Source organism: Girardinichthys multiradiatus, chromosome 5 (assembly GCF_021462225.1).
Source record: "Girardinichthys multiradiatus isolate DD_20200921_A chromosome 5, DD_fGirMul_XY1, whole genome shotgun sequence".
In the NCBI taxonomy this organism is placed as follows: domain Eukaryota; kingdom Metazoa; phylum Chordata; class Actinopteri; order Cyprinodontiformes; family Goodeidae; genus Girardinichthys; species Girardinichthys multiradiatus.
The window spans coordinates 644,670-658,025 of NC_061798.1; the positions used below are offsets into that span (position 1 = coordinate 644,670).

At 40.2% G+C, this 13,356-nt stretch overlaps 1 protein-coding gene across 5 annotated transcripts in view; it reads left to right on the forward strand.

The window, feature by feature from the left end:
- Window positions 1-13,356, forward strand: part of LOC124868729 (heterogeneous nuclear ribonucleoprotein L-like) — a 103,812-nt gene that overhangs the window by 72,961 nt on the left and 17,495 nt on the right. For all 5 annotated transcript variants that reach the window (XM_047366256.1, XM_047366255.1, XM_047366253.1 and 2 more), the window contains 2 exons: window positions 1,740-1,836; window positions 1,942-2,014. In XM_047366256.1, coding sequence (XP_047222212.1) covers window positions 1,740-1,836; window positions 1,942-2,014 — 170 coding nt within the window. The remainder of the gene's footprint in view (window positions 1-1,739; window positions 1,837-1,941; window positions 2,015-13,356) is intronic.

Genomic DNA, 13,356 nt, shown 5'->3' on the forward strand with positions numbered 1-13,356 from the left:
AAGGGGGCCGAGTACTTTCGCAAGGCACTGTAGTTGCCTGAACACACTAGTAGACTTTGCTGCTTTGTTTATCAAGGTGACAAATTCTTTAAGCTAGCATGTTGTTGTTTAGTTGAAAGATACTAGTTTAGTGGTAGTCAGGTTTTACTTAACCAGTGAACTGATAAAAAAAAGAGGCTGATTTTGGACAAAGCAAGAGAAATGTCACTTTTCATGTTACAATTTTGTGCTCGCTGAACAGGTGCTGTGATAAATGACTGACTTTTACAAATTGGTGCAGTTTCCTCATCAGATGAGCCTACCGCTCACTGAAACACGAAGTTGCCAAGAGGAGCTGCCAGTAGCCCCACCCGTTGGAAACGGCATGCTGACCAAACCACTTTGCAGAATGGGGGGGTCACATCCCCTGTGTCCCCCTTGGGATTTCTGCCTATGGTGCCAGGCATAGAATATCTATAACTTACATCATGTTCGAGGTTCAAGGTGGTTCATTAGGGTACTTGTTACCTAGCCACTTTGGAGAGAAGCTTAATGATTAATTTTTTTAATCTGATGGTCAGATATTCAGTCTGTTTTTGAACCTCAGGTAAAGTGAGAGCCAGAGCTATCTACTGATCATGACTTGGTGGTGAGTTGGACCTCTAGGAGGGGAGGTTGCTGGACAGACGTGGTTAACCTAAAAGAGTGGTGGGGGTGAACTTGGAACATCTGGCAGAGGATCCCATTTGAAATATGTTCAATTCACAGATGTGGAAGTTTCTCTTATTTTCATATTCCTTTACATGGCGAGGTAGAGTTTGAATCCTGCATTGTCACGTCTTCCATTGACTGTGGCTTGCAGGAGCTGTAGCCTGAAGGTCAATGCTTGTTGCTGTGGAAATCAGAGGGCACATTGGTGGACACAGATGGTGATATTCTTTGTTTGCAGAAGTCAAACCATGAACACAAGAGGACTTGGGGACTCTTCTCCAGTTTGTCATAGTGAAAAAAATCCTGAGTTGAAAAGCAAAGCTCTTAATTTAGTGTAGTGTGTGCAGCTCTTATGGACTTGGAGAAGAAGATGGGAGGAGGGAGGGATGGCTGGATGGGAAATTAGCTTAGATGTTTTTTTTTTACTTTGAACAGAAGGTATCCAGTTTTAATCGGTATGAACTCAAAATCAGATCTTGAAAAAGATATGAATATACAACTCTGGCTCTGGCTGAAAAAGTTATGTCATCGAATCACTTAGTAATATCCGGCAACCTTTCAAGCTAAAAATAGAGCGGGAATGGTCATAGACCTTTATCATGCTTTTTGTATGAGCAAACTCTCTTTTTAACCTATTCCTGTCCTCTTTCTGTCATTGGTCAAAGACTGCGGTGTCTAACAACTAAACTAACAGAACAAACACTGTTTGATTTTCTGGTTTTCAAGCAGATATACTAGAATATCTTTTGCTAAATAGACTACAATTATACAGTACTATTCTTAACAAAGTGGGCAGCTGAAACTAATTACATTGTGGTTAACTTAGCTGGAGATATGACTAGGAAGGGTTTCCAACGAATCATTTTGGTTTTTGAGTTGTTCTCATTCATTAGTCTTATTAGTCTTGTCTTAGTCTTTTATTTTCTTTTACTGACTGTTTTAGCTGTTCCTTAATTTTTTTATTTATAGACCAGTAACACACTTTGGGTCTGTAAATTGCTCTATAAATAAAGGTTGATTGATTTATTATCCTTAACAAATTAAGTAACATTTCAGTCAGTGGAAGACGCTCAGAAAGCCAAAATGGCGCTAAACGGAGCAGACATTTACTCCGGCTGCTGCACACTGAAGATCGAATATGCTCGGGTAAACACACTCACATTATCCAATAAACATGTACTCCTGTACACGCATTCTTATGCCCATGCACACACACCCACCCAGAGATGCTGTGCTCTGTCGCCCCTGCAGCCTAACAGACTGAACGTCGTTCGCAATGACACCTCCAGCTGGGATTACACGAAACCATTCCTCCTGCACAGAGGTAGGACACCTCCTTCATGTTCTGCTTGTACACAAATATAAAGCATATACTCACACATATGCACATTCATACTAGTGTAGCTTTTATCATTTTGAAGAGAGGATTCAGAAGTGTCATGATTCATTTTCATGACAGCATTGATGGTTTCAGCTTCTGATTTTTTTGTACATTTGGAAATGATACATAAGTGATAATACTGACTTGATTCATACTTTGTTACTGCTCTGTGTATTTTTAATGTCAATGAATACAGCTTTATTTTTTAATCACTTTAACACAATCATAAAGCATAATTCTTGAGTCTTTAACCAATCCCCACCCTCTGAATTCTTGAAGTGGAATCCTATGGCTATTCTTTGATAAGAAACAAACAAAAAAATTAATCTTCGGGCTAATGATTCTACTTGTTTCATTGACAGCATTGAAACATTGCAACAACATAGCTTACAATGTACTGTTGATGGTAATGCCTTGAAATTTAGTTTTGTTTAACAAAACCCATGAAGATCTAGTCAAGGGAAGAATTTAGTCATGGCTGATCTGTTTTCATCTCAAATAGGAAGTCCACGCATGTCTATTCTTTTTGTTTTTGCTTTTTGTTAAATGTCACAATCAGACAACTAGAGAGAGTTATTTAAAACAGTCCACTAAACAATAATAATAAATAATTGTAATGGCTGAGGGGGGTGAAAATTTTTTTTTTCCATATGTTTCACTTTGCTTTACTCATTTGTTTTTTCATTAATCTATCAAAGCTTAAAATTTCAATTTAGCATGAATGATAAAAATGCTTGTTTTACAGGATTAGTTTTTATTTTACATTGACGAAACAGAAAAAAAATGTATTAAAGCAGCCAATATTGTTTTTAACAAGATTATTGATTAATAAATTACTGACTAATGAATGTTCATCAAAAATAATAATAAAAAATCATAATTCAGAAAAATAATTTTCTTAACCAAAAATCATTGCTTACAAATATAAATCAGACATATCCTCTGGTGTTGTGATTATGGGCTCAAAGCACTTAATTACAATTAGTTAATTATCATTAATAATTGATAATTAACCAAAACCACGCTAAATGTCACTTGTTAATCAGCCGCTTCACCAATTGGTGGGGGAATTCTGACCTTATTTTGACAGACGGCTGCTTTAAATGGAAAACCTTTAGAAATCCAACTTCTAACTCCAGTCTTATTTGGGATCAGTTGGACAAAAACATACAGGAGCACTATGCTGATCGGATCCGCGCTCTGCGATCAAGCAACACTTGCACAGCAAATCAAAACAGTTTAGCATAAAACACTTCAATCAATATTGCATGCAACAAGTTAATACCTTGGATTAACTACTGGTGTGTCATTTGGTTTGAGATAGATCTGACCCACATACAGAAGAACACTCAGAAGCACAACTGAATTAGTGAAAGGTGTTTTATTTACAAAGTGATACTGGAACGTGAACGGTAGAATCGCCAACTGCATGGAAAGAGGGGAAGGAGAACTGGTGAAAACAAGAACTATAATCTTGAGGAATAAACGAGAAGTAATTATGTTAATAGTAGAACGACTTACTAAGTGAGTGAAGTCAGATCGCCAGGGGTTAGAGGGAGTCGGGACCCAGGCGTGTGAAGCGGAGAAAATCCAGATGGTTTACTTGAGCTGTAGAGTGAGTTCTGGTGAGTTCAGGAGTTAATTCAAGGTACAGGTACTTGCGTTGGAGGGTGGACAGGGTACGCTTCTGCCTTGGTTCAGGAGACGGAGGATAACAGGAAGCTGCCAGCTTGGTACTTGGAAACGAAATCCAAACGAAATCCACTAAACATAGGTAATCTTGATCGTCCAGAAACTTCTGGAACCAAAGTCAAAGTTCAATGAAGAATGATCAGAAGATTCAGGTTTCTGCCTGCGAAGGAACATAAACATCAGCTTAATGACAAAGAATGAAGCATAGCTTAGAAGTGGCTGAGCTTGTTACCACTGAAGGCAAACACGCTGGCAGCCTCCTGCTTAAATACTCTTCCAATGCAATCAGCAGATCAGTTGCACCCGTCACCCAGCACCATCTGAAAACTGACAACAAAAGTGCAGACAAAAACACAAACACACATACACACTGAACCCACAACCCCGACATGGTGATTCTAAATCACCTTACCTATGCCTCACCCTGCCCAGACCTCTAAATACATCTATTCAATTTAATATAAAGAATGAAATTACTTTGATGTTGATTTCTTTTCACCGGCTTGAGGATGGATCGTAGGTCTGAAGAAGAACAGGAGGGGAGGGACCAGAGTGTCACGCGTCCGTGATCAACTCAAAAACGGTAAACTTCTCATCCGTCCAAAACGGGAAAAATATGAGAAACCATTGCAGTCGACTGAAAAACAAGGGGTGTCTATGGAAATAAACCTCTGTGGGTTTTCACTTGCACCTGGTGTGTCTAATGGTCTTCGACCAGTTATGAATCTTCTAATCTTCTTGTATCAGACAGATTTCCAGCTTTCAAGCTTTTCCAGGAATGGCTGTCTGGAGGAAAAGTTCACCTGCAAGCTTTTGTCATTCCAAATATGCGCCTCCCTTTCATTGTCCCGTGAGACACGATAGAAAACTTTGTTTCCTCAGCTTTTTATAGCTCAGAAGACATCAGCTTCGATGTCAATTGCTGCGAGAACTGCTGAGCTGCGCATGTCGAACTGTGCAGCCCAGTTGGTCTATCCGACCAAAATGGATGACCCCAACAGCAAAGCCAATTTAATCGAATCATACAGAAACCAAGTCAAATACATACATTGTAATTGATCCTAATTATCAAACAGTGCAGTCAAATTCAGTTTATTATTCAAATTTACTTTGCCTACCGGTACAACCCACTGTTACCTTTGTTTAGTTTTTTTATTCAAAGAGTTCCAATTATCCAGATTACTTCCAGCTTGCATAAAGCACATATGCTGGAGTTGATAATTTGCTTAAGGGCTGTAGACTCTGGAAGTGAATCTGAACTCTGACAGAGAACACCATGCTTGGTATGATGATGTGAAAAAGCTCAACATCTGTTTGGTCAGAACGATTTGTTTTGTTTCATGATTACACAGATATTTAAAATTCAAAAGTTTATTTTTTTGTCCTTATTCTTATTGAGGGTGAGTTTTAGTAGTTAGGTTTGTTTGGGACTTGTAAGCTGCAAAGTTTGGTGTTGAACATATGTTGAAGCAAATGTGGGGCTCTTCTGCTGAAGCTCTTTTTGAGATTTGTTTGCTAAAAAAAGAGCAGAGACATTTTCTTACAGAAATACATAACCTTGTGATGATAATCTGGCTTCTGGGTCAGGACTCCTCACTCAGGGTGGTGGTTAGGGATGAGCAATATGGACTAAAAAGTTTATTTTGAGAAAATATGAGACAAAGTAGTCCCTGTCTGCCAAATAAGATCTCAACCAGTTGTTCACAGTCCCAGAAAACCCCACCTATTTTCCAGTCTATCAATGAATATATTCAAATCATTTCTGTGAAACGCAGCACTGAGATCCAGTAATACAAAGAAAGACGTTCTAGACCCATCACTGTTAAGACATACAGTGCCATGAAAAGTGCTGGCCCCCTTACACATTTTATCTGTGTTTGGTTTTTTGAACTACATTTTCTTTAGAAAAATTAGCTCAATTTAACAATCCAACCCCAGGCCTGTTTACTACCTGATGTGCAGATATAATAAATAATCTAAATAGATCCTCTCTAATGGATAAAATACAGGGGTTGGACAATGAAACTGAAACACCTGTCATTTTAGTGTGGAAAGTTTCAAGGCTAAATTGGACCAGCCTGGTAGCCAGGCTTCATTGATTGCACATTGTGCCAGCAAGAGCAGAGAGTGAAGGTTCAATTAGCAGGGTAAGAACACAGTTTTGCTCAAAATATTGAAATGCACACAACATTATGGGTGACATACCAGAGTTCAAAAGAGGACAAATTGTTGGTGCACGTCTTGCTGGCGCATCTCTGACCAAGACAGCAAGTCTTTGTGATGTATCAAAAGCCACGGTATCCAGGGTAATGTCAGCATACCACCAAGAAGGACGGACCACATCCAACAGGATTAACTGTGGACGCAAGAGGAAGCTGTCTGAAAGGGATGTTCGGGTGCTAACCCGGATTGTATCCAAAAAACATAAAACCACGGCTGCCCAAATCACGCCAGAATTAAATGTGCACCTCAACTCTCCTGTTTCCACCAGAACTGTTCGTCGGGAGCTCCACAGGGTCAATATACACGTCCGGGCTGCTATAGGCAAACCTTTGGTCACTCATGCCAATGCCAAACGTCGGTTTCAATGGTGCAAGGATCGCAAATCTTGGGCTGTGGACAATGTGAAACATGTATTGTTCTCTGATGAGTCCACCTTTACTGTTTTCCCCACATCCGAGAGAGTTACGGTGTGGAGAAGCCCCAAAGAAGCGTACCACCCAGAGTGAAGCATGGGGGTGGATCAGTGATGGTTTGGGCTGCCATATCATGGCATTCCCTTGGCCCAATACTTGTGCTAGATGGGCGCGTCACTGCCAAGGACTACCGAACCATTCTTGAGGACCATGTCCATCCAATGGTTCAAACATTGCATCCTGAAGGCGGTGCACCAGTACACACAGAAAGACTGGTGAAAGATTGGTTTGATGAACATGAAAGTGAAGTTGAACATCTCCCATGGCCTGCACAGTCACCAGATCTAAATATTATTGAGCCACTTTGGGGTGTTTTGGAGGAGCGAGTCAGGAAATGTTTTCCTCCACCAGTATCACGTAGTGAGCTGGCCACTATCCTGCAAGAAGAATGGCTTAAAATCCCTCTGACCACTGTGCAGGACTTGTATATGTCATTCCCAAGAAGAATTGACGCTGTATTGGCCGCAAAAGGAGGCCCTACACCATACTAATAAATTATTGTGGTCTAAAACCAGGTGTTTCAATTTCATTGTCCAACCCCTGTTTGACAGTTACAAAAGCCGCAAGACTTTGGGATGCCAGCAAATCAAAGTGAGAGCCATAATCCAAAAACATGCTGCACTGGTGAACCTTCCAAGGAAGCGCTGTCAATCAAAACTTCATGAGCGCATCAACATTTAAGCAGGAGTTCACAAAACAATCCAGGAAAACATCTAAAGCTCAACAGCAGTGGTTCCCAAACTTTTTTAACTTTTTTAACTTGTGTACCCCCTGAGCCATTTTGTTATGGAATAAATGAAAATCCTCTTATTTATTCTCCTTAACTTTAAACATTTCATTCTAAGGCATTTTATTATTTAAACTCAAATTAAACATAAAGATAGCTCTGTTGCCATGAAAGTGAATAAGGCTACGTTCACATTGCAGCTTGAAGTGACCCAAATCCGATTTATTTTGCCCGTATGCGACCTGTATCCAGACTTTTCATGACAGTCTGAACGACACAAATCCGATTTTTTCAAATGCGACCCAGGCCACTTGGATATGTGGTCCTAAATCTGATACGTATCTGATCTTTTCAAATGCGACCAGTGTCTGTACGGCCAGGTCGCATTCATTCGACCTGTACATCATTGATACTCGACAAACGTCACTATTCTGGGTCCTGCTATGCGGAAGCGGGAAGAAAAACAACAACCATGGCAGAAATGTGCTGGCTCCGGTTGTAAAACAACTTAAAACTCGCGAGATACAGTCCAACATTTATTTACTTCCGCAAACACTAAGCACGCTCGCTACGTGTGACGTCATTGTGTCGTCTAGTGCGCATGCGGGACACTTGAGTTGTATGAAAGGGTTCACACAGGAGATCACTACAATTCATTCTGAAAAGACTCACAAAGAGAGGGCTGGCAATTACAAAAGTTTTAATGATGTGAAATTACGTTATTATATCTTTGGCGCTCGGACCTGGGAGGAAGACATGAATGCTGTGAATGAAATGAGCTAAGATGAACATTTGTAAGGCTTAGATTTAGAGATGTCTTCCCCCTGATCTGACACTGGTGGTGGATTGGCGGCCAGGGAGCGAGAAAGCCAGGAGTAGATGTGAAGGAAGATGGTGGAGGTGGGGTGGAGAAGGGATGAGCTCAGGTGACAAGCGAGGAGGAACACAGCCGAAGGTCCTTTAAGAACAAGGTGTCGGAAGGTGATTGGATAATGAATCAGGCGGACAGGATGCTGATTGGAAGGCCGGGAGATGCACGGGGAAGTCATTGGACGATGGATGCGGCGAGGGTAAATCTTTCATTCTGAATTTTCGTTTGAACTCCATGTCACATATATTTGGAAATGTGAACAATCATGCAAGAAAATCGGATTTCACCAAAAAATTGGAATTGAGCATCAAGACCTGCAGTGTGAACGTAGTCCTGGATATGTGGTCCTAAATTCGATACGTATCTGATCTTTTCAAATGCAACCTTTGTCTGTACGGTCAGGTCGCATTCATCTGACCTGTACGTCATTGATACTCGACAAACGTCACTATTCTGGGTCCTGCTCCGCGGGAGCGGGAAGAAAAACAACAACCATGGCAGACATGGTTGTATATGTGCTGGCTCCGGTTGTAAAACAACTTAAACTTCGCAAGATACAGTCCAACATTTATTTACTTCCGCAAACACCAAGCATGCTCGCTACATGTGACATCATTGCGTCGTCTACTGTGCATGCGGGACACTTAAGTTGTATGAATGCGTTCACACAGGAGATCACTACAAGTAACATATATCTGGAAATGTGAAAGACCACGCAAAAAAACGGATTTCACCAAAAAATCGGAATTGAGCATTAAGACCTGCAGTGTGAACGTAGCCTAAGTCATCTAAATAAATACAAAATCATCATAAATAATAAACCTGCCTTTGTTAGAACAAAAACTGTAGCTCTTTTGAATAAGTCCCCAAAACACAGACATTTCATCTTAAAAAATCAGGAACAGAACACCTAACAAAAATATTTAGGCTGTGTATATCAGTTTTACTTTGTTTTCAACATTTAACTGAGCTTTAATGAGACACCTGAGCTTGCTTGTCTTTGATAAGTTTGATAGATCTGGAGGCAGAGTGGAAATCTCACTAGCCTCATGGCATCCATGGGAAAGTTCCAAGGCCAAAACCACTGCTGACCCACAAAGAATAAAGGCCCATCTCACATTTACCAAAAAAAGAAAGTTTTTTTGTTCCCCAAGGCTTTTGGGAAATATTATATGGACTGACAAAACAGAACTCGAACCTTTTCGAATGTGTGTGTCATGTTACATCTGACCTAAAAGTAACACAACATTTAAGAAACACACCGTCTTACTTACAGTTAAACATGGTGGTGGTACTATGAGGGTTTGGGGCTGTGCAATAGAGACCAGGAGTCCCATTACTTCATGAAATGTGATTATTGATGTGATGTACGATTAAGTTACAGACCAAACATTTGAGTTGTTTGAGTTCTTTATTGTAGTTCCGTTCAGACATTTTTAGAAACATTCTGGAGAAGCCGGGGGACTGGTCATCCTTTCTGTATAAAGAGAGTGTAGATAAAAAATGTTAATTTGTGTTTTCTTACATATCTGTGGGTTTCAATTATTAATTTAACAATATACCAGTTTATTTGAAAGCACTACCCTCTTCCTGGTTTGACTCCTCGGCAGGGAGTGGCAGCAAAACGGAGAGACACGCTCCAGATGTTGCATAAAAGCTCTTCAAGCAAACCAATGGGATAAGGAGGGTAGTGCTTGGAGTATTTATGCTAAATTTCTTATTTTTGATTGACTTTGGATTTGTTAAGTTGTAATGATTTGTATTTATTTAATGCCGGTCCGTTGTGGTAGTTTTATGTAAATATTATTTATTTCATTTTTTCTGATTATTCCCTTTTATGGTTTTTTCCTTTTAACAACTCAGGGTAGACTGGCTAAAAAAGGCCGATAGTTGCTTTCAGTGTAAGATGGTGTTGCTGTACACATTACCTACAAATGGATAATAAATCCACCTCAAGCATCATTTCATCGTCATGCCTCTCCATTAAACGTTGAGCCCCAACAGGTCAAAACTGACATGCTGCTTTGCTTCAAGACCTGAACTACTTGACATAATTTATGGAATCAGGAATTTTGCAATCTTGCAGGAGAATGTTTAGTCATCAGTACAGGAACTTAAGCTAAAACTATTTTTAAAGACCTGGTGGAAAGAAATCCACAACGTCAATGCAGGACTCATTAGATAAGTCAGTGAGAGGTTTTTCAGCCTGTCAACAATAGTAAATAATGTACATGCATTATTTGTGTTTTCATTGGTAATTTCAGAAAAATCCAACTGCCTCGCCCTGTTTATATCCTGATACTAGATATGAAGACCTTTATAAATGTAATAGTGCATGTGAAGTCTTGTTTTTTCTCCACAATTGTGTGGCTTGTCTGGACTTAGTTTTTTGGGCTCTAACTGTATGAGCATTTTTCCATGGTGATTCTAAACAGTTCTAAACAGAACTTTGGTCTTTAGCGAGGCAATTTCCTCCACAAGTGTCCCCAAATGCAGACTACAGTTACCCACACGGTCATCAACAGAAGCTGAGGGCATAACCAGCACCAGTACATGTTCCTTGTTATGGGTTGGTTTTGTAATTGTTGTGCATTCTACAATCCATTACATTATTAAAGCTCGAAGGAAGTGCTGGAGTTAAAAATTACTTTCCTGCTAGAGATTCTATATTGAGTATTGCTATATAGATACAAAACATGGTTGAAATGAGGAACAAATCCTCAAGTTGTCATATTGTTTGTTTGTTATAGCTCTGACCCACATGCAACTCTGGAGAACAAACAGAAAGTTTAAAAGTTTTATTTTCTCTGGAATAAAATGGGTTTGGGATCCTGGACCGGTAAACACTAACTGTACAAAAGATGGGAGATAAGACAAGACCAGAGGAATAAATAATATTCTCAAACCAGCTAAATAAATCTTTACTGGGGAAGGAAGTTGAACCGCCAGAGGGATGAGAGATGCGGGGTCTGAGAGCGCAACACAGATGCAGTTTCTGAGGAGATTGATCCTTTCAGGGTTAGCCACTGTTCGTAGGTCCTTTGGGGTCTTGATCCAGGATTGCGTGAGGAGTGTGGGGGATGGTGTGGAGCTCAGGTGTGGAGGTACTTGCGTGGAGGCTTGTTGGAGGGTGGACAGGGTTTGCTTATAGCTTGAGCCAGATGGTCAAAGAGCCAGGAAGCTGCCAGCTAGAACTTTGTCCGGAGGAGGTAACTGGAGACTTGAATCTTATCCAGAAGCCAGAGTGTACTTTTTAAGAAGAGTCTGGAAACACACTTGAACTCAGCCAAATCCGGAATTCACCTGAGGAGGACACACTAAGATTACTCAAAACACTGGAGAGAACAGGAGAGCAAAACTAGAGCTTGAGCTTGGCAAGAGTTTGTTACCACTGGTGGTTAATACTCAGGCATCGAAGTGCTGGCAGCTTCCATCCTAAAAAGGCATCAGGTCTCAGGCATCAGGTCTTAAAAAAAGTTGTCAGGTCTCAGAAAAAAGGCATCTGACTAAAAAAGTCTCTGACAAGTGCCTCAGAGAGAAAAGCTTGCTGTAGTTGATGCAAATATGTCATAAACATGCAACATTGGCAGAACGTAAAGATAATGACATCACCAAAAAACTGTTCAGGCTCGTAACACCATGTTTAAGTTGATTTCCCTTTACTCTGTACTTTTCTACAGTTGTCATATTACGTTCAAACTGTGAAGTTTAAATAGTGGATAATTATAAAGGTAAAGCTAATTTTGTACAATAAACCAGATCAGTGGCACCATTTTTGTTTGGCTAATTCATCCTAGCTAGCCTCAGTGGGTAGTAAATAATTGCCTTGTAAGGATTTCAGAAAATAGACATGCTGAAAGCTTAAGAGGAGCAGAAATCCTTCTGTCTATCTTGTTCTTTCATTGCTTTTACTGCCACTGTCAATATGTGTGATGAATCTATTTTTTCAGACACTGATGCAAGTTGTCATCTGACAGTGAAGTTGAAAGGTGTATCTGACTTTGGCTGATGCACGCAGTATGTTACATTGTTAATAGCTTCCCTTCACTTAGGGAATGCTGTTTGTGTTGTGGTTATAAGTACATGAATCTTACTGAAGGAAAAGTGTACGAACCCTATTTAACATACTACTCACATAGAAATAAACACTGTGGTGGAGTAAAATTACTCCTATAAATTTTTTTTTCAAAAATGTACACATGTTAATATGTCTGGTAACAGTTGGGTTGAAGAATTAAAGGTCAACATTACTGGGGGTGGCTGTGGTTCAGTGGGAAGAGTAGTTGTGATAGCTGTGGGAGGTTGTGAGTTGATACAACTTCCCTCAACGCATGTAAAAGTGTTCTTGAGGAAGGCACTGAACCTCAACTTGCCTACCAAATCTGTGTATGAATTTTTGAGTGTGGATGGATGAATGAGACTCGTCCATAACAACTATGAGTTGTCAATAGGACTAACAAAGTTCTACATACATCAAGTTCATTCCACATACATGGAGTTGGCCTAGGTGCGTGGGAATGATGTCCCCTACACTGTAGGGGCTTCAAGTATACCATTACCAAAAATTTTAAACATCAGCTCAGCCTGGAGTGTTGATCCTTTTCATAGTGGACTTTGGTGTTGGTAGAGAATTTGAGGTTGATGCTGCTTCTTCAACTGAGGAAGATGCGCTGTCTCTCTGCTGCTAGATGTATGAAAGCAAGCAAAAATGCAGTTAGGCCACGAGGGAAAGTACGTTTGTAGGTTTTTTTTTGGTGAAAAAGAAAATGCATACATAATGCTGCTTGATTGATAATTTGGCACTGCTGGAAGAACTTGCAAATAGGAGAATAGGATTCAGGAATCATTAAGATTTCCTAGGCCCTGATGATGACTGGCTTATAAGCCGATTTAGACTTCTAGAGCATTGCTCTTGGATCTATGTGCTGCACTGGGACCAGTATTAGAGATACCGACCTGAATCACGCCATCCCTGTTCAATTACAGGTGTTAACTACGCTGGGGTTCCGCCCAACCGGCGCTTACCAGTGGAAATTAACTGGCTGGTATGTGTTTAACATAATCACAGATTAACTCACTGCCTGAAGCCACTTTTAAGAAAACATAATTCTGGGAAATTATTCATAGGTCTGGGATATTGCAGCCAGTGCTAAGCGCTGTAATTCCTGCCTTCTTGGCATTGTTAATATGACCAGTCGATACATCAGATTTCTCTATACTGTGGTTGCCAAACAGTTTAAAGAACTCTGTACTCCAAACATGAAGTCTGGATTTTCAATGGCGTATGCCAAAGAAAATC